Source organism: Echinococcus granulosus (assembly GCF_000524195.1).
Source record: "Echinococcus granulosus chromosome Unknown EG_S00053, whole genome shotgun sequence".
Lineage (NCBI taxonomy): Eukaryota > Metazoa > Platyhelminthes > Cestoda > Cyclophyllidea > Taeniidae > Echinococcus > Echinococcus granulosus.
In genome coordinates this window covers 238,881-266,623 of record NW_020170433.1, presented here as the reverse complement: position 1 = coordinate 266,623, position 27,743 = coordinate 238,881, and the positions used below count along the sequence as shown (strand labels likewise).

Genomic DNA, 27,743 nt, shown 5'->3' with positions numbered 1-27,743 from the left:
ATGGATCTAGGATAGGTCATTATGTGGATGGCGGATGAATGGATTAACGTAGGGTGCGTGTAGATGGTTCACGTTGAGGGTGGGTGGCGCTGAATTGGATGGACAGGTTCGGAATTGATGGATCGATTCACGAATCCATAATCTCAATAAATGGGTTGAGGTTGGATACATATTATTATTTTTGGAAATGTTAGCAATGAGCAATTCCCTCTAGGTCTACATTGAAACAATCGGATCACAGTTTTGTCATCCCACCTTGCTTTAAAAAAGTTAGTAGCAGAATTTGTAATGCATGCCTAATTCTTGATAAACGATGGGTTTCAAACCACACAACTCACGCGGTTCTTTTATGCGTTTTCGGAAATGTATCACGAATTACGCTTATGGTAGCACATTCACCTGATTTAATAGTTCACTAGTCTTCAAAGTCCGACTACACCGAGGCATATCACTGCAAGAAAGGCTTTCATGAGGATGTGAAACATCCTTTTTTGCTTAACAATTTCTAAGAAATGTTGGCTAATTGAACAGAAATCATCAGGATCGTCCACCCAGCAGTAGTAGCAAAAGATATTTTGCAAATAATGATTCCTGTACTAAAAAGAAGAGAATGATAATGTGTAACTGGCTATGGTTCCTATGGGCGTCGACTGGGGAATGCCTACAAAATTGAGGAGCGGTATTATATGCCCTTCGTTGCACTTATCGGGTAATTATCACTTTCGCTCCCAAAAGCATTGCGGGATTCATGTGGTCTTGGGTAAGCTGCTGGAAAAGTCATCAAATAGCCTCTTCAAAATCCATTAGCATGGTAATTGTAAATGAGGCTCAGAAGGCAACCACCATAGCCACTCGTACTTTAATGGTCAAATATGACGCTATTTTTCAGTTTTGTGGGAAGTACTTACTCATTTTATTTTTGCCTTTTATTCATCTTCGATTTCTTATTTTACAAATTGGTTTGATTCTAGTTTTTTTCGTTTTTACTGCCGGAGGAAAGTCGGCGATTTTACCGTTATTTGCTCTTGCTCTTAATTCACTTCAAAGTTGTGTTGCCTTGAGCATAGGTTCCAGTTTAACCTTTCTTAACCTATATTTGAGGTATCCTCTTGCTATTCTAAAACCTTTTAATTTTCCCAACTTTATCAATTTGTTCTGTTAAATTTTAGTGGGCGTAATTGCCTTCTTTTTATTTTGTAAGAAAAACTCACCTTTTTGCTCTTTTGGAGGGGCTTTAACAGATTCCTCCATTCTTTCTGACTTATCTTCCATTCATAATTCTGTGTATGTTAGGAATTTTAGTGAATTCCTTCTTCAATTTGATGCTGTCACAATGGAAAGATGCTGACCCACGCGGCGCTACTCTGTTTAGACCAAGAAATAGGCATTTGCCTATTGGATTGAGCTTTTTTCAGTCTTTTTTCGCCCTCGGGGAGATTGAAGCGAATTCAACAAAACGAGTTTTCTTTTCATAGCCTATTCTGTAAAATAGGGATTCATAATCCACCATTTATGAGTTGGGCGGAGAAACGGCTAATTTATTGGCAGTGCTAAATGTTGAGCCTGTATATAATTTCATTATTAAACGCTTACATACAGGTGGCGTTCTTTCATGGTTTATAATGTCTAGTTGAAATGAATTACACGCCTCAAAGAGATTGTTTGAGTCTAAAACACAAACTAGGTGCGTGAGATGTACTTGGTCCGGTAATAGATGCATTTTCAGCTCTTGAGCAGTGTAACTTAAAGTGATACATACATCTAGTGGGTCGTGGGGACCGATTTTGCCTTTGAGGTCCCAGTGGTAGCGCACGTGTTAAACGGCGCAGTTAGTCGCTTTTCTCTGCCACGTGAAATTTAATTCCCCAGTCAGTTATTTACACGGTTTACCAGTTCAATTTGTTTTGGAGAATCATCACTTTTAGTTATCTGCTACTGGAAAACATTTGCCTGCGTTATTAATTACTTGCAGTTCTTAGGCTAATAATATTCCAGGCACTTGTTACTAATAAGACTCATAGATTTGAAGCTTTCGGTGAATAACATCATTGAATTATGTAGGCTCTAAATGGGTATGTTTGTGACACTGAAGTGGGTTTTAAGGTATTTTGTAACCTTTCTTTTTTGAAAAACGATTATCAATGCTAGTTCAGTTATAAACAATGACTCCTCACACTTTTAACTATGTTTTCGAATTTTGACCCCTGATGCCTGTAGGCCAATGCCTCGCATATGGATGTCCCGCAATTTTTAACTTTCCAGTTATGTACTTAATGGAAACCCACTGGTTTATCGTCGTTCCCAATGTGCCTTTCCGAAACCCATATGAAGCTAGTACGATCAAAAAACGTATTATTTTCTGTATCTTGTACCCTTAATATGCTGATCCTCAAAGTACGTCATCCTCCCTTTTCTGATTACTCTGACCGAAACATATTTAGGATGGCTCAGTTGAAATCTTTTCATGTTATTGCCAATTTGATTTGCACTTTTATATGCCTTTGTTTTGATAAAATTATTCCTTTATTCTACTGTTCCTATGCATAACGACTCGAAGACAAAAGTGTCTAGGCAGTCTTTGACGATAGTGGTTACGCAATCACCTGAATCTTGGCTATATTGAAATAGCAGTAACTAAACAGGAAGGTGAACGATTAGTAAGCTCATCCTAATGTGTATTACCTTTTCATTCCTTCATTATGCTATCATTAGCAAAACCTGTCAAGAATGGCTCCTTCGAGCTGTTAGCATAAAATAACAACTGTTTCCAATGCCAACGCCTACTTTAGCATAGCTGAATACATAGACCCTTCGGTACCAATACCTCCTTTCTCCTTTGTTTCGATTCCTCCTCTAGCTATTGTTGCGTTTTATTCAAAACATTCTGACGGGGAAAATTGACGTAAATACTAGTGAAATATCCCAGCAAGGTTTGACATCTCATTTTCAGATCCACGGAGACAATCAACTGGTTTTTGTGTTCCTACAGCCCCAAGTGTGCGTCAGCTCGTCACCACCACACCAGGCCCCTCCAGGGCTAGCAGTGGCATGAGCGGCCTCTCCTATCGAGGCCTTTGCGTTGACAACCACGCAGTGGTCGCGGCAGAATGCACACCCACATCTTCATCATCAACTACCACGCAAAGCGCGGCCACACCACATCAGCAGCAAAATCAAGAACAGCAGCAGCAGCAGCAGCAGTCGGCGTTACAGGTCGTAGTGCCGGCGATGTCAGTGGCGGACGAAGGCTTTTCAACACCGAGGCAGTGTCGCCCACAGTCGCAGCATCTCAAGCTGAGAGACGTGCCTGTCGTGTCGTATTCGTCTTCGGAGGAGGAAGACGATATATACTATGATACACGGGAGAATATCGCCTCTGTATCGCCTAGTATTTCCAATGCCTCGGAGATATGTGAGAACGGCTTCGATGCGAAGTGAGTAGCTTCCCTTGAATGCTTGAGCCATGCTATCCCATCCCGATTAAACCTAGTTTTTACTACCATCTTGAAGTCTGTAAAAGATTATACCAGAAAGGGTCTTTTTCATGGCTTATTTGAAGTATTTGTTGGTCAAATAGTTGACAAAGTGCTTCCTATTGACCGGTCTCGTTTGCTTATTCGCAACATGTTTCTCCTCTTCTATTATTTCTTCAATAGTTACTGTCGTGGTTCAGAATTCTCTTGCCATAGATGGACAGTTTAAGTCGTTAGTTAGGTAATATGCGCACAAAATATCTCATCTGTAATTTGCTCAGGATTGAAACTCAGCTCCTTACAAAAGGTGTCATGATGTTGTGGTCTAGTTTCTACGGCCCAGATCTTTTAGGTATTTCATGGTGGTAGTGTTTTTTTTTTGTGTGTGTACTTTGGTGGGTCCTTTCCCCGTAATCATCCTTTGAAGTCTCTCGTCACTTCATCTGATTGATTGTGAAAGCACTCCCCTACATTAATATCACAAAATCAGCGTGGACTCTGTTAAATCTTTTAAAAGTAATTGTCAGATCAGTCAGCCGATAGGACTGCTGAACGTTGCCTTCATGAGGTGTGTCAACTTTTAAATTACTGGCTTAACTCCGTAATTCAAAAACCAAAAATATGTTCACTCTAATCGCTTTTTACGTAGCACCGAGGTCGTTTTCCCAGGAATGACTCATTTGAATTTTAATGCTCTAATTTTATCCCTGAAGACGTGGTATGGACAGAGGCTTATTCCAACTCACTGAAGGACTGGTAGGTCGTGGGCCTGGAGGGAACGTCACCCCACCACAATATTAAGGATGCCGCAAGCATTAAGTATCAGTGAATTTCACGTTATTGACCAATCTCTTTGGTGTTTCTAGGCGCACTGTTTCTCTTTACTTTACTTTTTTCTGTTTTAATGCAAGGCTGCGCCTGAATCGTCCAATCAATGCTGTTTTTTGAAGTCTGCTTAATATTAGTAGCCTCTTTTACATAATTCCAGGTTCCAAAGAGCACCATTTCGCGTGCCTGAATTTGAGTGTCTATCGGCGGTTCTAAACTGGAAGCAGCTATGGCCACTATTTTTTTGCTTCAAAGATCACCTTTTTAAAAAGTGCGCCGCTTTGCTAACTTCACTTTTTTGTGTTGGTTTGCTAAAATTTGATTAACTTATTAACATCAGCAGTGCTTTCTAAGTCCTCTTCTTTTAGTGGAGTATTGCGGGATGAGAAATGATAAGATCATCTATTACTAGGAGGTAAGTCTGCCCTTTCAGGTAACCTCTTAGTTGAGATTCCTTTCCTAATTCGTGGTATAGGCTTTACCTTTTCTTTTTTTAATTTTCCGACACCATTACTGACAGCATCATTGACCTGCCACTTTGTTTCGCTGCGGAGTAGCTGAAAACCACGCTATTGGTTCTCCCCCTTTCCTGGTGGTAGATACCGATGCACTTTTTAAATATATTCTTACCTTTACTTTGGCAAATTGTTTTGAGGCTTAATTAGTTATGGTTGTCCGAGGGTGGGCTACAGGCGAACAAATAACAAAGCTATTTAGGCACTGATGTAAATTGCATCCACATGTCTGCTTTTGCCTGGTCATTGGATGTAATTTCTTCTGCATTTCCGACCAACAGCTCTCTATTTGAGGCACCTTGAATAGTCACTTCTTCAAAGTGGAGATTATCGCACTAATGCATTAAATTACTAACTCTATTTCGGTTTTGAGGTCAATCTTGTCTGGATTGTATGGTTATGCAATTCATCCAGAACTTAGTTAACCTATTTATTCTGTCGATAAATTGTTTTGTAGTTCACTACGAAACGGAGCTCTCTTGTAGAAAGATCAATTGACTCAGGTACATCAAGGATATTGCCATCTTGAAAAAGTGGTAAATGTTCTATCGCTCCAGTAAATGGCAAATTTTTATGCCAATTTTTCCCATTATCATTTTGGGAAATGTATACTTGGCATAAAAATTTGAGGAATTGATGAAATTTTTTCTTGTACTCTCAAAAGTTCTCTAATTAGCATCAATTAAGAAATTATGCAAACAGCTTCAACACGGGAAGTGATTTTAAGCCTACGTTTGATTAATTTACCACTTTGGTTAAAGCGTAATGTTAAATAATCGAAAATTCCAGTTGCTCTCATTTCTTTGTCAAGAAATTGAATGTAGATTTCATTTGCTTGGAGATCTTGCCTGTGTAATCAATCTACTTACCGTATTAAATGGCTGTCATAAATTGATTGCATCTCAAAGCTAGCGAGATCGCAAATTTTCATTTTTTTTGGCCTTTTTTATCCAATTCATAAAAATTCAGTCCACTTTCCCAGTTGGTTTTTTGGGTTATCATTTTTCGATGGCCTCAAAGCATGAAATCGCAATTTCGCTTAGTGCTACTGGCAAGTTACTGATCAGTGCTTCGTTTTCGAGCATAGCAACAGTTCAAAATGAATAATTTAAACCATTTTGGTGAGGATCCTGACTTTTTTTCACGTGCTCCAGTCATATGTAGCGTGTTGGAGCACAACAAGGCGTGGGTGAGCAAGTGTATGCTAACAAGTAGTTAGCCAATCAATGCAGACAGTGGATGGGTTTCCTTATAGAAGTTGTTCGAGCGCTTCAGCAGCACCTCAGACTTGTAGGTCGCATGTACGTCGACTATCTCACCCATCTGTCAACACTGGGAGCGCCTAGATGCATGGTGACTATGGGCATTTTCCCGTACGTGCGAAGAAAATGCTTTCCTAGCATTTTGGTTAAAATCCAATCCCCTTAGTAAGATGCACATTCCTCCTTATTTATGTGAGCAGTTAACTTGCTTTCCATTCTATTACTTGATTTTTAATACCGATCGAGTGGGTACTCCTTGACTCCAAAGGAGTGCCTGAGAGCTTGGTCAATTTACCAGTCTTCAAATTAAAATAGTAGAGTCAAATTTGATCCACATTTTCTAACTAAAAACTGTCCTGTGAAGGTTCACTTAATCATTCCTTAGGATTGGACGATGTTCTATAGTGCATGAATTTTGCAGTTTGGTAGTTTTTCATGTAACCATTTGCTCAGAACTAGGTTTTTAATGAAACACGTGGTGCTTTATTTCACTTTCCTTCTCTGCCCTTCAACTTCGCTTAACGCTGCTCGGTCGTCTATTTGGGTTATTGCGAGATTCCTTGAAGGCATCGTCAAAAGTGGGGTAGAATAAGACGTCCCTCTTTATGAATAACTGTAACCCAGTCAATGTGTGCCGCATTGTGGCTTCAGTCATGATACAAAACTTAGCTTTTTAGTGTAATTGTAACAGCCTTTCTGGTGTGCAACTTCATAGACTCAACTATACTCATCAGATGCCTTTTATATATAACATTTTCCCCCAATAATCTGCTGCTACACTTGGATGTAAGCAATAGTGAGTGGGTTTCTATTATTTTCTCCCAATTCAGTGCTTCTGGGGAGTGGAGAGGTAGCTCAATGCTTAGGAGTGCAGCGGATCCAGGAGGAGGGTTTAGAGATGGACTCAAAAATATTCTGTAGCGCCCGGGTCATTCCTGAAAACTTAATAAGTCCCATAAGTTTAGAATAATGGTTAATGTTAGTGCACAGAAGGACTCATAGACTAGGCGCGGCTAAGATGGCGTGACACCAAGGCAGGGGCCAAACAGCGGGGCCAACGATTCTGCATGATTAAAGGCGTCGTTATGACAAGCCTTTTTTGTTGTATTTTCAGATAAAATGTCGTTCTACTACAATATTAGTCGTTCTGTTGCCTTCTGTTGGCATATTCAAAGTGTATGGCAAAGTGCCTATTAGCTTTCACCCCGTATTTCCTCTCGCGTACCCACGTTGTTAAAGTCCCTTTGTGGTATGTAAATGGTGTCACTTGTCAACTTGTACTCGAGACGCGCCTCTCCTACTTTTCACACGCACACATATGTGGGGCGTGTTCCAGCGATTACGCACACAAACAGCCGTTATATTACGTTTGTTCTCCTTTCGTCTCGTGAACTGCCCCTCGAGTTCGAATGGATTGCAGTGAAGTTTGTAATTCAGATTTTTTAAATGCCACCTTCACATTTTGACTTGACGTGTTGTGCTTGCCTGGTGAGAGGAAAGGCTTTTACAAATGGCTAGTTAGATCAGTGTTTAAAATATCGTAGTCTCAAAAGTGGGTATCTCCAAGAGCTGTGCGTGATGCCAGAAAACAGGATCGTGCCTAATTCGTACTTCTAAAATTGGTCTTCTTCCTTTCATGCACGCGATTTCCTCAGTAATGAAACGCACAATTTCAATTTAACTCGATTTGGCTTTAGTTCCACTTCAAGCAATAAATGGTGCAGCGCGTAAGCGAGCATTGATGTCACATTGTCATCCTCACAATGCAGACTTCACAGCTTTACTACTTTACAATTAAAGGAAACGCTTCATAACTTGGCATTGAGCGGAAATTAAGTTGTTTAATTCCTGGAAAGTAACCCCATTACAGTGGACAAGTTTATTAAGCTCTTTTTGTGCCTGCATTTTTGGCTAAAGTATGATTGAAACTGTCGTTTATCGAATTGGACCATATTTCGACCGTCTGAACGCCAGATGATCATTTAGCCACATTCGACACGTCACCTGCACCCGGATTGGTCGGACCTCGTGACGCTCTCATGGATAGCACCAGCCAGCTTAACTTTAACGGGTTTTTAGTGCCATTTTCGGGTTTCAGTCTCTTTCGGTAGTTCATCTTCACCTTATCATAGCTGTGTAGCTACCATAAGTTGTCATTCACTGCACTCTTTAGTGTCACTTGTATTTATTCCGTGCTTGTAAGGGTACACGGTACACGATACTTCTCTTGATGTTTACTTCTTTAATCCCCACAAAAACCATCTAGAATTTCACTATGTAAATTTACCCTTAATGCTTCGACAAAATAGTGATACTATCAAATCTAGATGCTAGTTTATGTAATATTTAAGATGTATCTGCATTCACTGAAGTTACTTTCATTAATCAAATTCATCACTAAAGTTACTCAGTTCTTTAACCTAGTTTATTTGGGGCCCAACCAATGGTGGCGAAACAATTAAAAAGTGGTAAAAGGATGATTCACCTCGAAAGCAGGTAAAGTTCAAGTGGACAATTCCATTTTAATGCTTATTTAATGCAGCGCAGTCTATCCAGATATCTGGCTTCTTCACTTGATCGGTATACCTTAAATGATCTGATATTATTGTAATAGTAAAGCTGAATAAAATTCTTCAATTAGCCCCCTCATATTTCACAATATATCTACTTCCACAACGTCTTCTCTCAGCTTACTGTTGTTCATGTCGTTTCGGGATCTCATAATGAAATTGAATCACAGAGAAGATGTGGCCTCTCAAACTTGCCATTTCTTAATGCAATCGGAACAGTAATGTTTAACTACGTAACCTTTTCACCTCTTCATAGCTTTGCAAAATTTTCTCTCAGACCGTTCAAAAGTTGAGGTACGTACCTGTGATATCGCATCTCCCGTACGATGCTGATGAATTCATCCATTGACGTCTGCTGTTTTGGGGCCGCATCTTGTGATGATGCACCGTAAAAAGTTAAAAAGGATAGATGCTTATATGAATAATTCACCTCTCGCTCGCTGCCATTCCCATGGTCATTTTTGCTGTTCATGGATTATCATCGATGCGCATGCATCGACACGGATACGAATACGCACACATATGCACAGGTCCACCCACTCACTGGACAAAAAATGATGTGTCCGCGGCTGTCCACGTTTGCAATCGCATTCGCACTTACGCGCATTTGAACGTATCGTAAAGTGTTGGGTCTCACGTTCACAAACATGCTTACTTGTGTATGCTTATGCATCCGCCCTAACTGATTAGGTGCCCATATGGGGTGAATCTGTCGACATCTTATCCCCCTCTACTGCCTGTCCTCTTGTGCACCTTTTTGGGGATTCTCTCTTACTTACATCTCAACTGATCATCCATGTCCTTCAGCCATTAGAGAGTTAAATCTTATTTAGATTCACTCCACTGCTTCTAGTGTCTCTCGAGCACTGTCCGAGCATTGGCGTGAAGTAGCTGTAGAACTTTTCGGACAACCATTTATAGATAATACAACTTATGTGCAAGGGAAGTGAGTCCCTCTAAAACGCCTTGGTCCTCCACCGAATACCTTTCTCTCCATACTAGCTTTTTAATTGCGGATGGCTGGCAAACACGATCATGCCGCCCATTCACTTCTTGCCTGGAACTCATCTGATCATTCGCGTACGCCTTCTACTGAATGCACAAGTTATTTGAGAATAGGTGCCTATTGATAGTCCTCAGCCTACAAGAATGGTATACCTAAGGATAAAATAACCATAGAATCTTTGAGCTACTCATTTTGTCTGGCAGTTGTTTGAAGCGAAGCGGAATCCGACTGAAACGCGTACGCGACTTCCTCTGTGGGTGACTCACTCCATTGAAATATGAAGCGCTCTTTTTCTGGTGTCTGGTGTCCGGCACTTTAGATTAGACAACCTTCGTGGTAGATTAGGTGAACTCTTTTTGCAGATGAAACATATGGCAAATTCAATTGAAGCTTTGATTATTTGTTTGGTTCCAAAATAGCCGCTTTTGAAGTGCTTTATTGGCATTTTTCATTTCGCATCCGGTTGACTTTTACAGTGTTTGGGTAGGAGTCATTTTTACTGGCAAAATATGCCACAATGCCCTCTTTTGTCCCGGTTACTACCGCATTCACCTTCGGTTCTTGAAATTGAGTGAGATTGTTATCTAACACTTAGAGAAGGGGAGAGGCTAATCCAGGTAGATGAATGAATGGTCCCCTTTGGAATGACAGCCGTCTGGTGTGGGACTACAGCATTTAAGATTGCTTTCTTTTCTCCCTCTCCAGTTTGCTTCTGATTAATCGATCCTTTCTACTTCTAGTGCTTTCCCTTCGCTTATTTGTGGCCTAGTTCAATGGAGGTTAGAATTGACATTCCTGGCTGCGGTATGGTATTTTTTTCGTAGTGCTTTTGCAAAGAATCCTACTGTGCATCGTTGCTTAACCAAGATAGTAAAGCCAGGTGGTATAACTTTTCCCAGCCTCCAGCACGGTTTTCATTGTACTTATTGCTACCAGCGCTGGTCCTGATATCCAGCACACTGCGCTTTAATCCATCTTGATTTGTGTGCACAAACTCATAAAATGCGGCTTTGCATTCTCCATTTTATTCACCTTAGCAGTCAGACTCGCTTTGCATCTCCTCAGATTATGCTGGTCAACTTTTAGATCGAATTACGGAGATATTTTTTGCATTATTTGTTGATGTGATTGCAAAATCTCATCCGTCTTTTGCACTATTTTAAGTATGTGTGAACTGAATCGTGTGGTTTGACTCTACCCCGTGTCTAAAGCCGTTGTGACTGACTACTCGTGGTCGGCTCATGATCGAGTCAATGTAGTTTCAAATTCAACTTGATTTTTATTTCCCAGTTTCTACGGGACAACTTTCTATTCTCTCATAAGTACCGTTATTTATTTATCACTGTTGCTCCTCTTTTCCTACAGACTGAATTGCGAGGATTGCGTGACCGATGGTGCTGGCGGTGGCCGCGGTAGCGCACGTCGCTCCGCCGACCAGGTGGACCTCGAGAAGGGTCACTTCGGCTCCTCACTCGGGTTAACAGCTGAAGATTCAATGGCACTGGGGATGTCGACGGTCAACAGTCAGCTGCCGGCGAAGTACAGTAGAATCTTTGCCTACGATTCCCTCTACGACGACGATGATGAAAAGGACTGTGAGTGCTACTATTATCTTGCCCAAGCATTTATTTCCCCACGTTTGGTCATTTTAAATTTCATTAGAATCTTTATAATGAAGCAGGTATGTTGTCTTGATTCCTGGTTTGAGCACAACTAACATGCTTGCGCAGTTGCTAGTGTCTCGGCTCTTGAGTTTTTTGCCGTTCTATTAAGGCTCAAGTGTCTGAATTTTGTCGATGGTGTGTTTTACCAGTTTCCACCTTAACTGCGGCATCTTACCTATTTAACGAATAAACTTGTATTTGCAGATAAGTAGTCCGCTTTTATCCATCGCGCAATACATTAGTAAATTTAGGTGACTTTTTCATGATCTACTCCTAGAGCTTCTATTCAGTTGAGGCTTTGAATGGTCATTCACATGTATTTTGAGCTGAAAGCGTCTCTTTTGTGATTGATTTATTCTCAAAGTTAAGATTGTTGGCTAAAACGGAATTGTTCAATGTACGATTATACTGCATGTACCTCTTTTAATTAACCGACAGACCTACTTCGAACCCAGACTTTTTCGATAGTATTTCCAACTTTTTGTAATGCTACTTCTGATTTCACAAGCATTTCTAGTGTTAACTATTTTATTGACTCATTATTGGTTCATATGGTTCTTTTCGATTGCTTAATTATGCCGATTTCGTTAATCTTAGAGCATTTAACAGAAACTAGATGAGGAATTCCCGATAACTCTTCATTTATTTGTTGGATGTTCAACCGAATAGACGCTTCCTCATGCTGTAGCGAATCCGACTTGGTTTTCTTTTGCATTTTGTCGAAGACTACAAACTGCATTGCACGTAACCTGTCTAAAATGGGGCCGAGAGTTTGTCTTAATATTTTACTTGCATATGAAAGCGGTGCAGCAGTCAGGCGATATACCCTATTGCCAGCCCACTCCTGCTGTCTAAAGGGCAACCTATTTGTGCCGATCCGTGGGATAATCTCAGAGACGATTAAATTAGCGTGAAAGACGTTTTTTTGAGCTTGCAGTAACTTTTAGTTCAGTATTTAGAAACCATAACAGTTGGCAAAGTCTAATAAGTATGCTAGACCTGTGGCAATACAAAGAGAATTTCGTAGACCGGCCCCTCTATTGGTGGAACCGGTCGTTATTTGCACCATCTTCGGTGGTTTTCGCTGTTTCATAAGCGCGCTCATGTCAGAAGCTGATGCTATCACAAAAAGGTGGTAAAGAATGGAGCATGTGCTTGAAGTAATGGTGACGGTGCACTTTTGTAATAATTACAAGTCGACAATTGCGGTTAAGTGACAGTGATTCTCAAGCTCCAATGCTTTACCCTCGAAGACCTACCTTTTTTTCATTGATTGCCATGGCTTTGACCATGGGAACTTTCATCATCTTGACACTCAAAACGGTCGTTTTTCAAATTCTTTATCCAGCCCTATAACTACCACTCAATTATGTAGTGCTTTTGTGTTATTTTGTTTTGCTAGAAGTTGCATGGTTGTTTTTTGTGTGTTAAACCCATGGCACTCATTCGGGTCCGTGTTTCCTTCGCGTCTTTTCCATATTACCTTTCGCTTTGCACATCGCTCACCTCAGATTTGGACAAGGGGAGTGTATTTGATCGATTGTCCGTCACATTATTCTCTTTTCTCGCCAGATACAGCAGCTTCTCATTATTATTTCGTCCTTTTAATCGCATCATGAGGTAGAGGTCTCATAAACAATGCATAACAGGCTCGATGTTTTCCATTCCTACCTCATCCTTTACGGCTTTGGAAGGAGCAGACGGGTTGAACGGGGACAGGTTTTATTGGATTGTGATAATTAAAGGGGTGGAAGTGTCACAGTTGTGTTCAAAGCAAACAGCAATGTATTAATGCTTGTAAACGTGTTTTACCATCTTTGTTTGCAATTTTTTAAGCTGAGTGTCATCGACCCTTTGAGAATGCAGACGAAGTACCTTCATTTTTGTCGTTGAATATGTCTTCTTAGCAAAAAGTTCGCCATATATAGTCTTTCATCATTTTAATAAAATATCATCAGTCATTCTTGAGGTATTCCTTCGTCAGACAAACAAATTTTCAGAACTTTAACTTAGGATGGGTGTTTGGGTCAAATCGGGGATTTTGAATTGATTAAAGTAAATAATATTCAAGGGGTGGGAACAACGTCTGCACCCATCCTAAAGCCCGATTAATATGCCTGCAAAGCAGCTTTGGCATAAAACGATTTATTCGTACGAGTGAAGTATCCAAGGCCGAATTGTAGAAAGTTGTTCTAATGCTCAAAATGCGTTAATTTTTCGGAATAGCATCGACTGGGAAGAATAGGTTGGGCGACAATTTTTCCATATTGACAAATGACAGCTCAATTCAGCTAGCATCGAGAATAAGCTTGGGATTTTTAAGGGATTTTTTAGTAGCTTTTGTGATTACTTTGATATCCACGCGGTCGAATTACTGAATGGACTTACTAAAGCCCGTTGAAGATTTCAGCTGCTGAAGTTCACAATCAGTGACTTACTTAGATTCACAGAAATACCATTGCTTAGAATGGTTTTTTTAAAACCCAAGCTGTTACCTTCTAAAGCCTGACCATGGTGATTTAGAGCTGTTAATGGCTAAATCACTTTGCAGATCAATTGTTCTAATTCTCAATAATCTATCGTGTAAATCGACAGTGAAATGCATAAAAATAGCATTTTCCCTAGTTTAGCAACATTGAATGAGAAAGTTGGATAGATTGCCCAACTGGGTATTTTACAATCAAATAAAATTTAATTCAAAAGGCTGGAAGTACAGAATTTTGACCTATGAATTGCGTACAATTCATAAATAACCCTTGAAACTACTGGGAGATTTATTTTGTGGGTGTAATAAATATCAATCAACGTCAAAAATGTAATGCTAGAGGGGTGAGACATTCAGAGCTGGCCTTTCTTTGGGAAATCAACACTTAAATGCTCAGCAGTTTAGGTTTTACAGAACACTTGTTTCGGTATTGCCATGAGCTTCATGTTACGAAAAGGCGACTGAATAGACTTATAAAGTTGACTTTGCTTGATAAAGTGGACAATTTATACCTCTCTATCTAATTTGGGCGATTGAATTAAATGTACAGAACGTATGTAAATGCTTTCATCCCTTGCAGTTGCTCTACCCTATGGTTTCGTCCTTTACCTCTGTCCTCATGGTTGTAGCCTCGCAGTGATCTCGAAAATGCCAATTTGTTCTGGCTTAGAGGTGCATAATTTTCAACTCAGCGTTAACTGAAGAATGCCAACGGTTTACGCCCACCTGTCGAATGCTGTTAGTTAAATCAAATTACCCTCCCTGCCCCTTCCTCTATTCTGCTTGTAGTGGGCTCTTTGCAGTCGGAGGGCTCGGTGATCTCCTACCTGATCTCCCAGCTCCGCATCGGCATGGATCTGACGCGGATCACCTTACCCACCTTCATTCTGGAGAAGCGTTCCACCCTCGAGATGTACGCCGACTTTCTTGCTCACCCCGATCTCTGGGTGGCCATTGTGGACGGCAAGACGCCGCAGGCACGATTCATTGCCTGCCTCCAGTGGTAGGTCACGTGCTCACCTTCACAGTCTCATACCAGCGAAACTGTGATTGCTAAATCAGATTCTCTGAAGCATGAGCATCGTAGTTAGTGTCGAAATGATAACTGATTCATCTTGAATATTTATAGTTATTCTTTGTCTCTTTACTCTTGCCAAATGAAAGGACCCAGGAAATTGATGTCAACCTCCCGTCACACTTTTTGTTAATATGTTGGTTTGCACACAGTGTAAATGCGGTTTTTTTAAATTTATTCAACTCAGTTCATTGATGAGCTTTTTTTCTCGGTAAAAGTTAACTTTTTGACAGTGTTGCTTGGGATGGTCGTAAAAACATTTCCGCCCCTCATCACAGACGGAACAAGACGAAGAGTTGTCTCAAAGAAGAGATGCTGACTTTTTTTGATACAGAAATAACTAATGAAGAGAGCGGTGCCACCCACATGAGTGCCCGAGATAGATTAAAATTGATCGCAGACATTCAATTGGTCAGAGTGATGAAATATTCTAGCTAAGAGGGCTAGTTTTACTGTTCCGTCTTAGAGCTATGTTCTCGATCTATTATTATTCGATACTCGTTTTAATCCTGCGCCTGTTTTCACATACTGTCTTCTTCAGGAATAATCCCGAGCTTGTCATCCAAGACGTCAATGTCAACTACGCAGTAGCCTTTTAGGATCGCTTTTTTCCAATCCGTGCTTGTTGAATTTTTGACGACAGAGCTACCTGAACTGAAGTTTGCGAACTCACTCCTGGTAGATAACTCTGTCAATTGGATACGTTTACTTTGTGTGAATCGTCGGCAATCTTTCAATGGGTGTTAGTCAACAGCTTCTGCATAAGTCTAGATTTTCTTCTAAATGCTTTACGTCAGATCTGCTTGGAGTGACATTTTGTCGATTCTCAATGACTTTGTCACATGGACAAGTAATCGGCACAACCCCGAAGATAATGTACGAGACCTTGAAGCTCTCTGGTTTGATCAACCATCTGGATGTGTCTCAGTGCTTTTATGGTCTTTGAGCCTTTGATCATGTTTACTGACTTCTCAGCTACCTAAAATGATCGACTCTTTGAAGTCAATCTTTTTCAACCGAAATTCACTGCAGCACTTGAGTCAACTCAGAGGGTGTTTAAAATGTGTGATCTTGCAAGTAGTTTTGTGCTGAAATGCTGGGGAACGAGAAGTACCTGTACCATGAATAGGGCCACCCATCACCAGCATGGAACTTAACCCCTGAAGACTGGAATGTCTTACGCAGTCTAAAATCTATTGAGGCAAATATAAAATGTCTACAAATGAATTTGATGCTGTTGTCCATATTGTGAGGTTTAAGGATGTATCCTTTTTAATAGCAGTTCATCTGAACTCTATCCCAAGCAAACATAGCTTCATTGACAATTGTCATTTAATAGTTCCTATACACTTTTCTAGTCTTACCTCAGTGATTGTCTGCTAAAAGATATTACGAGAGTGTCCAGTTGATTTAGTAGGGCTAAAATCGTTGGTTTCCTTCTCCAAACCTGACCTCAGACGTACAAAGCTAACATTGTGACTCAGCTTGATTATTCTGCTCTCGCTTTATTGAAGGGCAGCCCGAATTGGTGTGCGATGTTTGGTAACCCTAGTTAAACTGAAGTGACTGCTTTTCGTGACTGAACCGTCTTTATCGTCTCTTTTATCCAAAATGTCTGCCGATGGGTACCAGTCCATGCCCCTCAAACAACTCGCTTTCAACCTATATTCACTTATTATCCATGAAACGAACAATCTAATTTGTGCGTAACCGCTGTTGTAGCAATTGGAGTTTTTAAAAATTTGCATTGATGACCTCTGAATTGTCTTGGTTTTCAACCTCTTGGTTACCTGTTGTAATAGCCTTTTGAACAGGCTTTTTTAATGCATATGGCTGCTAATAAATCCCCCTTTCTACCTTCATGTTCATCAAATTAACCACTTCCAGCTAACTGTGGAGTTAGTCAAGGCATTTGTTATCAGGGTCTCGAGGACCAAATGCTTTACTGTTCCGATAGAGAATGAAGCTATCCTTTGACCAAGAGTTTTATACTTTATTCCATTGGCTTAACCTCAAACGATCCGTATGCGAAATGATTCGTTGAGACCCATTACTACTCACCTGATTATGAACGTATCACGTATATATGGTACCATCATTGAATATGCAAATCCAAATGTCGCGTATTCCTCCTATTGCGATTTCCGCTACAGGTACCTGTCGGCGTTTCACGCAAGCCGTAAAACGCCGGTGTGCAAGAAGCCCTACAACCCAATCCTGGGGGAGATATTCCGTTGCTGTTACTACCTCGGCCCCGCCTCCCCCGCCTCCTCTTCACAGCCTCTCCTCGAGGAAGACATTCCAGTGGTGTATTCGGATGAGGAGATGGCGCGGTGTGGACCTATTCCCTACGCTTCAGAGGATTGTGTCGTCTTCCTCGCCGAACAGGTATGTCTGTTTCTCACCTCTTTTTAAGGCTCTCCTCTTTTCTATTTTTCACGCAAGAAATCTCCCAATTTTGAAGCTCATGTGCAGCTAGATAGTTTTTTTTGCGGAGAAATTGATTTTAGCGCAATCTTGTTTTGTGCATGTGGTATTAAGGCTTAACCGGGTTTTGCAAATCTCCAAAATGCATCAAAAGAACCCGCTCTAAAGCGTGAGTTAGATATTTTTACAACCACTCTCCCATTATATCCATTTCTACACTTACCTAAGCGTTCAATAAATGTCTAAAAGCAGTCTTGGTATAAAAGGAACCCTGGACAGCCTGCTGAAAGCTGTTTTGGCATAAGCGTACGCTAACATTAGGAAATCACAAGTATTCTTAATGACTGACTAAATCCGCTCTTCCTAGAGAAGGATTCATCTTTTGTGCAATCCCGTCACTGAGTGTCCCTTCATCTTATCGTGCCGTGCCGCACTGCGCTCGAAGTCTTCTGTAGATGCGAGTAGATATCCGTGGGTTGGGGTTCTGTGTCTTCATGCAAAAGAAACTGCGTTGGTCATCACAACTTGCTGCAGGCATGTATTGACTTACACTGTTGCCTGCGCCGGTTTGACTTGCTTACTGGCTGGTAATAATGGGACGAACTTGCCACTTACCACTACTTACAAGTACTACATGCGGTGCCGCCACGGAAGCACTCATTATAGAATTAGCCGATCCAATTCGAATGGAGTGGAATTGAAATGTTTTGACAAGTTGGTTGATCAAATATCTCTGATCTGGTCAGGCCCAAGATAGAACACCGAATAAACGTATTGTCTCCTATCATTCTGTTATCCCCCTTCGACACGTCTGCAACCTGCTGAGTGCAGTTATTTCTGCGTAAAACGATTGAATGGTTTGCATCAGCAGACGTTGGAAACAAATTGTGAGAAATCCGAAGGAATATACTAGATGTTGTCTTCTTTGGAAATAAAGTCTTACTTGCGTCAAATATAACCGTGTGGAAGGCCTTGGAAGATGGGATCAGAAGCCAATGTTGCACAGAGGATTGGGGTGAACCTACGATGTATTTCTCTTATCATACCTGAAAGTTGGCGACGTGTCTTTTCTGTGTTAAAATCAGTTAATGCACTCGAATTGAGCGCCAATGATGACGCTTAGATTTGAATGCTTCCATTCTCTGGCTTTACCCCTTCTCCGCCCTTTGATCCGTCTGTTTTGCCGATATTTAAAGAGGACTATTTTTGTGCGCCAGGAACCGACTGTGGCAAAGCTCAATACTCCAGCTCATCAGGCAGTTTGAAATAAATAAATAAAATCTGCGTTATATATTATGTTCTACGGAAGTAAAAGGCTTTCCATCAGGCTCGGATCTAACCAAATGGAATGCCGCTAGGAAAATTCGAAATAGAGGCTAAGGTCTCAGTAATGCTTAAGGTTCAAACGGATGCAGATTTTGCCATCTAATTTGGTGATTAGTTAGTCGGAAAAATATTTTTTAATTTTTAAATCTTTGAGTTGGGTCTGTTTACCTTATGCTATTCAGGGATACCAGTTGCAGAAGACAGATTCCTCACTTCTCTGGACGTTTTATAGTCGAATTATTTGAAACACAAAACAATTGTGCACTGCGAGTTATCGTTTTTCCCGATGTGCAAATTCCTAAATAAACCCACGAACTGGCTGCCAAATATCTGTTTAAGATGATGTAAAATCCACATTTGAAACTGGTTCGGTGAAAAATTCGACATTGGTTTTTGTTCGTTGGTAAAGCTATCTTACAAACGTTTGATAGCAAATCACTTTGGTGTAAGCGGTTAGGCCGTGTTTTATTGTTTTATCACCGGTAATGGTTGAAGGATATCGGTTTAACTGAAGTAACTTTGCACCCTTGACGTCAGTTTAAGGCTGTCAAACACTTCCTACCATTGGGAAATTTAGTTTAAGTGGCAAGAAATAAGGCGGTCATTTCTCGATAGCGCTGTGAATTAGCTATCTCAAGTGTCCAAGACATTAAAAAGTCTTGAGTTTGGGAAAGGATGCTTTAGTGGAATGTTGAGTGATAAATAGATCGCAAAGTGATACTTTTATACCTCAGTAGATTAGATCTAGCTCTAAATGTGGTTGTTATTTCTTCAGGACCGGCGTTTTTTTACTTAAAAAGGTACTGTGATAGCGATGTGGTTAAGCCCATCACTAGACCAACAATGACGCTGGCACTCCACACACCAAGCCCATTGTCAGGCGGTGAAAATATTAGTTAGGTCTTGCCTTTAAGACGTGGTAACAACAAGCTCTAAAGATGATTGGATGCCTAAGGAAGCTCAACTTTTCACCAAGTTCATGGACCAAGCGATTCCTGAATGTTAGTTCGGTGTAACTTTTGCAAGCGCTGATGAATAGTTCCTTCATTAAATCATTTACTGGATGTAGACCACCTATTGGATCCCCAGGTTACTCATGCAGATGTTATATACTATAGGTGTCTGGAAGTAGTTTTTATTACAGACGCGTGGAAGGGCTAACAGTCTGGAAGCTCAGGTTGCACAATCGGAGCGTCATGTCACTGAGGTGGGGGCGGAATTGCATGCAAGTAGGGGGCTCCGGTCTACATTGCATCCAGGTTGGATAACTATACTTTACTTACGTTTATTTGCCCCTTTCAATATGAAAAATTCTTGTATCTTACAGCTTTGAAGTACCTGCCATTAGTACTTTTCCCGGCAAAGCTTATTCGGCTTTTATAACTTGCCATATTTTGCCATCGGTGATTTGTCCCAGTTTTTGATTCAGCCCCTTTATTGCGCAATGCGCTGCTGTCGTTGCCTTGGCATCAGCTTCCCCCTCCTCCTTCCACCATTTTTTTGTTAAAATCACTTCAGGAACCAATCAGACTGGGGCAGCGTAATACTTTTGTTTCAAATACTTGGACGAGCATTACCAGCGCCAAGTTTTGTGTGGGAAGGATTCGGACTGGTGTGAAGAAATTTTTAATGCCTACTAATATGGTGGATTACGATAGAATGATTGCTAGCTGTGTGCACTTTCTGATTCGTTTGCTTGATACTATTCAGTCCCTTATTTTCAAAACAACCTTTTCATATTTCTTGCTCGATTTTAATAATCCAACGACATTCACATTAGCAGCGAAATAAGTAGTCTTTCAATCTATATTCCATGGTTTAAAAGCCTATTTATACTTCTCCCATAGCTTTGTTAGAACTAGGCATTACTTGTTATTCGCTAACAGTGTGATTTCTTCGAGAACCACTCATCAAAGCCTTTTTTGTTTCGAGTAACACTGGCCCACAAAGCATTGGCCTGGTTTTACTTACTTGTTTAAAGATGTTAAGGCTGAGACTCCATTTTTTAAAAAAAAAACACTGAAATTGGGGCAAGAATATACTTCAAGTCGTCGTGAAGTGTAGAGCTATTCGGCGATTAATCCTGTTTTAAACATTCAACTTTACTCAACTTACGAACGATGATACGTACGGTCCGTTGTGCTTCTCTACCCCAAATCTCAATATTGCTTTCGCAATATTGAGATTTGACGGTTCCTTTAAAGACATTAGCAATGTAATTACAAATTAAGGCGTTGGATTCAAAACAAATCTTCCGTCCTTAGGTCAGTCGTCGGATCAAATGCTAGCCGCCCGTAAACAGTAGTGTTAACCTTTCGTTTAATATCCGATTTATTTTGTAAAAAGCTTTTGGAGCATTCCATTTACTGTTTTGGAAAAATCCCAAAATAGTTGTGCTTGTTTTTGAGGCCTGGAAGCGTGTTTTGCAAGGTTGGATGGGTATATACGGCAAATGCAATGTTCCTTTTATCGAGGCAAGGTGCGTTTCCTTCTTACCACGTACGCTTTCAACGTTTTATATTCGCGGCATGTGTTCTTTGTTAGCTTACGGCAACTGTGGTTGCATTAAATCATGTGTCACAGGTGGGTTCTTTGAGTGTAAAATAACCGAGTAGATAACTATCCTTGCTCTGGTTTTCAAACTATGTAATTTCAAGGAAATAGATTATCTTTTTTGTGAACTGCAGTGGTAGAGCTTCCCTTTGGTATTCCGGTAGAGAATGTGCTAGCTGGAAATCGTTGCGAACGAGTGGACGCAAAAGCGGCAAGTTCTGGGAGTGTGAAGCTTAATAAATTGCTCGTTTCCAAACGTACGAGAAGGGAGAGGGGAGATAGGGGGTCTCGAGAAAGGGAGAGATTTAACGCGTGGATCAGTTGATATTGGGATTGCAAGGCGTTTTTCATCATTGTTTTCCGTTCCGCGAATCAATTTTTTGTTATTGATGAAGTCTGGACCGAAGCTGTTCCCGAGGGAAGAACAAGCGGGGTGACGTAGATATTAAGGGATTTTGTATTGAATAACACTTGCTACCAGTGAATAAAATAGGCACAGGATTGAAGTGTTTTATTATTTTTGAATCATTTAAATGTTTGATGCCGAAGCATTTTCATCCTTTAGGTGGAAAAGGTGCGTCAAAATGGTATAATTGGTGTCCTGGACACCAATTTAGACTAACTTTTCGGAATTGCAGGTGTCAAAAATAGTCACCTCTTCTGCGATCTCAATCATCTACTTCAGGTCAAAATGTCATTCCTCAGGGCTGACTACGACCGAGGTCGTCACTGGCAGACATTGCCTTAACTGTTGAGCGGCTGATCAACCGAGCGTTGCGTTTGAAGTTTTCCGTAGATCTGAGTATATGTACGCGGGTTGGAATTTGATGCATTCATGGAGAAGAAACTGCATTCATCATCACTTGCTCTTCCATGCACACCTTGACTACCATTGCTGTTCGTCATCTGGATTAACAGTATCTGGGATTGACCGCCGTACGACATGTTCGGACAGATTTGTCACGCAGTGCTGCGTGACATGCCGTCAAGACAAGCAGACTTTCGCACTACCCATGTTTTGAGACCTGTCTAGTTTTTGAATTCTCTTCAAGGGGCAGTATTGAACACATTGCTTGATTTACCCTTTAGAACCTCTATTGAATGAAACAGCTTGAGCTATTAGATCTTAATAACGGAGGTTCTCAAATAATGTTTCGTTAATTTTGAGCAGACTTTTCAGTATTCCTCATGGACGTCTACAAGTTGTAAACTGCGAAGGTGTTCGCTAATTTTTTAGACAAAACTAGTCTTATATATTGCGTAACTATCAACCCTTCACATTCATAAACGCATCAAGGAGCTTTCACTCTACCACCCGACGCCCTCCCTGAAGGCATCATTAGGTGTATGGGTCTGGATGGAGCCTTAGTATAGATGTGCAGAGAAGCTGGTGGACTCAACGGAAATAGCATGAAAGGAGTGCCAGATCGCCGAGCTGATGACTGAACACTACTAACATTCTAGGAAAACGAAATCATAGCCAACGCGCAGTTTTCTGCAACTTTATTCACTTTATTAATTGTACACACAGGTTTCTCACCACCCACCCATCTCTGCCTTCTACGCCGAGTACATTCCTAAACGCATTCAGGTATCAGGTCACATTTGGACCAAGTCCAAGTTCCTCGGCTTGAGCATTGGGGTGGAAATGGTCGGCAGTGCCACCATCGTCCTCCTTGATCGACCCGGCGAGGAATACGTCGTTACATTCCCCTCCGCCTACGGAAGGTGAGTCTCTCCCTTCCCCTTCCTACTCTACTTGATACGGACGCTCCGTGGTTCTCGAGACTGGTGATCCACTATCTAGGCCTAGAAGTCGTGAATTGCTATAGCTTTTGCTGTTTGAGCGGCGTCTCTAAGTAAATGAACAAATAGGATATTTCATACCGAATTGTCATTTATTACTGCATCTTGAAGGAATCTTCGTGTTACTCCAGCACACTGTAGTGTATGGAGCATCAAATTTGTCCTTGGAGGTCTCATAGAGCAAACAGATTTTGTATTCGTCCTAATAAGGACATGAAATGTGCATAGCTCCATGTTAGCATGAAGGCAGTTTTGCGGGAGGCTGGCACGTACCACCACAATGAATATCATTCTACTGCATCGGCCATTCAGAAACCTGGATTGCTTTCGTTAGAGTTGACGCAGCTCCGTCTTTGTGATTGAGATGAAAACCACCCACCAGAATTGATCTTCTCAACTTGTTGTGTCGAATCACCACACTTCCGTCCATTGGCCGCAACCTCACGACTCTGCACGCCAAGGTCTTGGCTCCACGACTCAGCCCCTTCCCAAAGTAGGCATGATTTATGATCTCCATATCAGGAAAAAAAACAAGTTAAATTATCAAAAGTGGATGGTGTATAGATCACGATATAAAAGTATCATTTTTAAAGCACTGGCGTGCATCGCGAAACTGACGCAGCTGCTTGTCACCTTCATAGGGATGGAATCGCAGGAGATTCGAGGCTTGTGTAGTGGCATACACACTTAAAATAAGTATGTATCACTCTGTGACAGTAGTACATCACGAGAGCGGGCTCTGATGGATCTAGATAGATAGTGTGCGTATGAAATAGTGACGAGAGTGGGCTCTCACAACACATTTTTTTTATCTTGCCTTTCGGAGAAAGCTGAGAAAAATTCACTGAAGTAAATCGTGGGCAGCGTTTTGTCGCTATCACCGATATTTGTGGTCTTTGGATAGGAACATCCTGGGCGTACCGTGGGTGGAGCTGGGAGGTCAGTGCTCGGTAACCTGTTCGAAGACTGGCTACTCTGCGGAGGTGAACTTCCTCACAAAGCCCTTCTACGGGGGCAAGAAGGATCAAATCCGGGCCAAAGTCTTTGGGCCCGACTCCGAAAAGCCGTTCCTCACCGTTGAGGGCGAATGGAATGGTCAAATGATCGGCCGCTGGACAGACAATGGGGTTCGTCTCCCCTTCTCCCTCCCCCAAACTTAATTAATGATATGGTGGTCAATTTTTTTTGGAGATCCTCGTGATGATCGTGTTAAGGCAGTTTCTTTACTTAGACACGCTTCCCTTTTTGAGATTTTTTTGCCTTCAGACTTAATATACTTGGGAATGCTGGACTGATCCGCTTAGAGCAACTGTTTTTACTTGGGTCTTAGAAACCTCTCTTTTTGGAATTTTTGCACTCGGATCCCACTTAATTGTGGATACTACTTCGCCAAATGTTGTTGCTTTCACGCTTAACTTTGATTATGTCAAATAACTAATGTGTGCGTATTTGTGCACCCTTCCGACTCATTTGTCAGAAGCGCTTCCTACTTCCTAGGGTAATTGAGGTTTTATCTTGAGAATTGGAAGTAGGCTTTACTAGAAACCGATTCTGTCCGCGAGATGGTGGTAGAAAGGATACTAATTTTTTTCTGACCTGAAGAAGCCCTTCATTTTGGAATGCGGTGTAGTTAAATCTTCCTCTAATCAGCGCTAGTTTGTGAAATATTAGGGCTATTTAAAACCGCTTTGAGTTCTGCGTTATTGCCAAATCACCGTCTCTTACCTTTCATGCATTTTCTCAGTCCAACTGGTAAAGCAGTAATTCTTCAGTTCAAGCACAGGACACATCGAGGCACCATCTTCTTGCTGCTCCAAAGGGGATTATTGTGACATGCGAGTTGGTGATAAATTTTCTTTCAAAAGGCGATTGGCAATGAAGGCATTTTTCACGCACTTGAGTGTCGTCAGCTCCACTTTTATGGAATTTGTATCGTGGAAAAAATTTGTGCAAAAGTTTCCAGTGTCGTTAACCCCTTGAGCGCTCTTTATGGATAATGCATTTTTTCTTGCTGCTAATCGTTAAAGCGAGGCTATTTGAAATTGCCGCACTCGCTGTCGGAGTCTTAGGGGCAAATCGACCACTACACTTCACAAAAGAAATCCTCCATTGCATTGGAGTTCGGCTACTTGAAGATCGTGCACTAAGAGCATCCAGCATGTTTGTTTGCTTGTTTCAAATTTGGTCGAGCTGTTTCAATCAGCTGCGGGTGACATGTACCACCCATTTGGGAGGTCGGACCCTGGTAGGGTGAACAGGGCGTCGCTGGTTGTCAACCTATTATAAGGATGGTATATTTTTACTAATTTAAACGAGATTTTTCCAATGTAATGACACCTTCCCGTCTTCCGCCCAAAAGCGCGCAACGGTTGGACAGCCAAATTCCCACCAAGAAATGTATTTGCAGCAAATTTTTTTTTGCATTTGGCCAGGACCATCATACTTTTCAGACGTGTTTCTCCGAATTGAAGCGCTTCTTGCAACACGGAATATGCTGGATAGGCTTGCAAATTGTGTTTGGTTTTGGGGGTTTTCTTTATGGCCCATTGGTGATGGGATGGGTCGTTATGCATGCCAATTCATCGAACGTAATTACCACGAATTGAAGTGGGTGCAACAATGAATGTAAGAGTGACTCAGCGATCTTTTTAGCTCTGGACTCGAAAATTCACCGAAAGGGGAGCAGTTCCCTTGATAAGTATCAACGAAATTCCTTCACTTTTCATTATTTTTTGTCTCCGCTCGCCACACTTCTCGAAACACCCTAGCAGTACGATAGCCGACCTATGAATCGACTTAATTGTGCAATTTAGCTCATTCTAACAGTTCTTCCAGTTTAATTTGTTCATCTACGCCCTCCCGCTTTCCTTTTGTTCCGAAGCGTATATACAGTGGATTATGAATATTAAAGTTTTCTGGCTCAATGCCTAGCTCCTCCCAACCCGTCTTCTCGTCGCCAACGCTACTTATCTGAATGCATATCTAATGAGTCGCTATTATGCCAACTGAATTTGAGTGTTTGCTTAATCGAAAAAAAGGACACACGAGATTTGACACACTGTGTTTTGGTGCTCAGGTTATCTCTGAAGGCAGCATAAGACATATGAGTGCGAGAGTGATCTCATTACAAGCAATTCAGAAGAGTAAGAAGACCTGTGTCATGGCTCTTGGCTCCTTACTCACTATTTAAATTAAACGGCTTGTCGTTAACACATCTCAAGCATTTTAGGTACCTTTGAAGATAATAAGGCCCACTTGTAGTGTAGACGTACCGAATGTCTGACAGCCTCTCAGCATAGGTGGTATGAGCAGAGCAGGATCACATGAGAGTACAACTGCCCGTGTAACGCTAGGTAATTCCAATAAACACCCCTCTTACACTGTGGTTTATTGCTTTATTTTCATCTGCGACCTTTCAGAGAGAGGAGCTCTTCGTGGACACCAAGGCGCTGCCGATCATGAAGAAGCAGGTTCGTCCACGCAGTCAACAACTCTGCAACGAATCAAGAAAGTACGCACACTTAACCTGTCCTCAAAATAATAGTGTATTAGCAGCCATACCTACAACAGTTTTTCACTTGTCACAGTAACTTCACTAGAAATGCTGTGAAGGATTCACGAATATTGAGATTGGCCACCTGACGTCATTTAGATTCAACCACAACGGTTTCCCCCACTCACTTATGTGATATTTCCAGTACATAGAAGTTAAGTCAGGGCTTTTGAGTCTGGACTTGAAGCAGAAACTGCGTTTGCTTTGCCATTTGATTGCCTTTCAAATCTATGTGTGCACCTATCCAAGCATTTGACTAGCATCTACAGGGCAGACTTGGCTTGGGAAGATTTGTCAGTGCAGATGAACCGGCCGTGGCCCACTGAAAGATGTTTTGGCATAGGCGTACGCCAACATTAGGGAATCGCAAGTATCCGTAATGATTGGACTAAATCCACTCTCCCTCGAGAGGTATTCGTCTTTTGTGCAATTCCGTCATCATGCGTCGATGAGGGGTGGAAGGTTAGGTGTTTCTCCCGCTGACTGTTCATTTACAGGAGTGACTGTCGACTTGGAACCACTACACCCGAGATCGTCATTGGGGGACATACGGCTGGTCGTCTTTGAACCCTTGAAACGTTTTGCTGTTTGAGGAGCTGAGTGTCCCCTCATCTTATCGTGTCGTGCCGTGCTGTGCTCACTGTCTTCTGTAGATCCGAGTAGATATACGTGGTATTTTAGTTGACCCCCTGTTAGATGCACATGTGCCCACTGGTACTTGAAACGATCCGCAGCATATGTGATAGCTTTCATCAGTAGGCCCCAATTGTCAGTCACTACTGTATGTAGTAACACCACAACCGTATGTTTTATGTGTCAGCCTAAAAGCTCAAATTTGACTCAAGTACCCACCATAGATTTTGACCAACCAGTTGACAGGTTTCATTGCTGTATGACGTTGGATATACTGAACTAGAGTGGGTTTTTCTTTTCTGTAGATTATGGGAATCTGTGACACAGAACCTGAAGCAGGGCAATATTGACGCCGCGACAGACGCCAAGTCACTGCTGGAGCAGCGCCAGCGTCGTGAGGCCGCAGCTCGTCTGGAGGCACGCCAACGGTGGATACCCTTTTATTTCACCGAGGAAAAGCGCTGCCTCCCGACAGCCTCCACCAGTGGTGCTGGCGACACCTACTATCGTTTCAAGTGGCCCCTAACTTGCCGGAGTTCGGCTTCAACCCATAAATCTGGCGCCTAA

The 27,743-nt window shown here is 41.6% G+C and overlaps 1 protein-coding gene across 1 annotated transcript; it reads left to right on the top strand. All coding sequences in view use genetic code 11, as the record gives it.

The window, feature by feature from the left end:
* Positions 1–808: 808 nt before the first annotated feature.
* Positions 809–27,743, top strand: EGR_06223 (Oxysterol-binding protein-related protein 9; the record flags this gene model as incomplete). The annotated part of the gene is made up of 10 exons (XM_024495472.1): positions 809–854; positions 2,990–3,434; positions 11,020–11,249; positions 14,593–14,806; positions 17,032–17,266; positions 22,716–22,912; positions 23,373–23,483; positions 23,895–24,117; positions 26,410–26,501; positions 27,482–27,743. 10 exons carry the CDS (start codon positions 809–811, stop codon positions 27,741–27,743), a joined length of 2,055 nt encoding a protein of 684 aa, XP_024350103.1.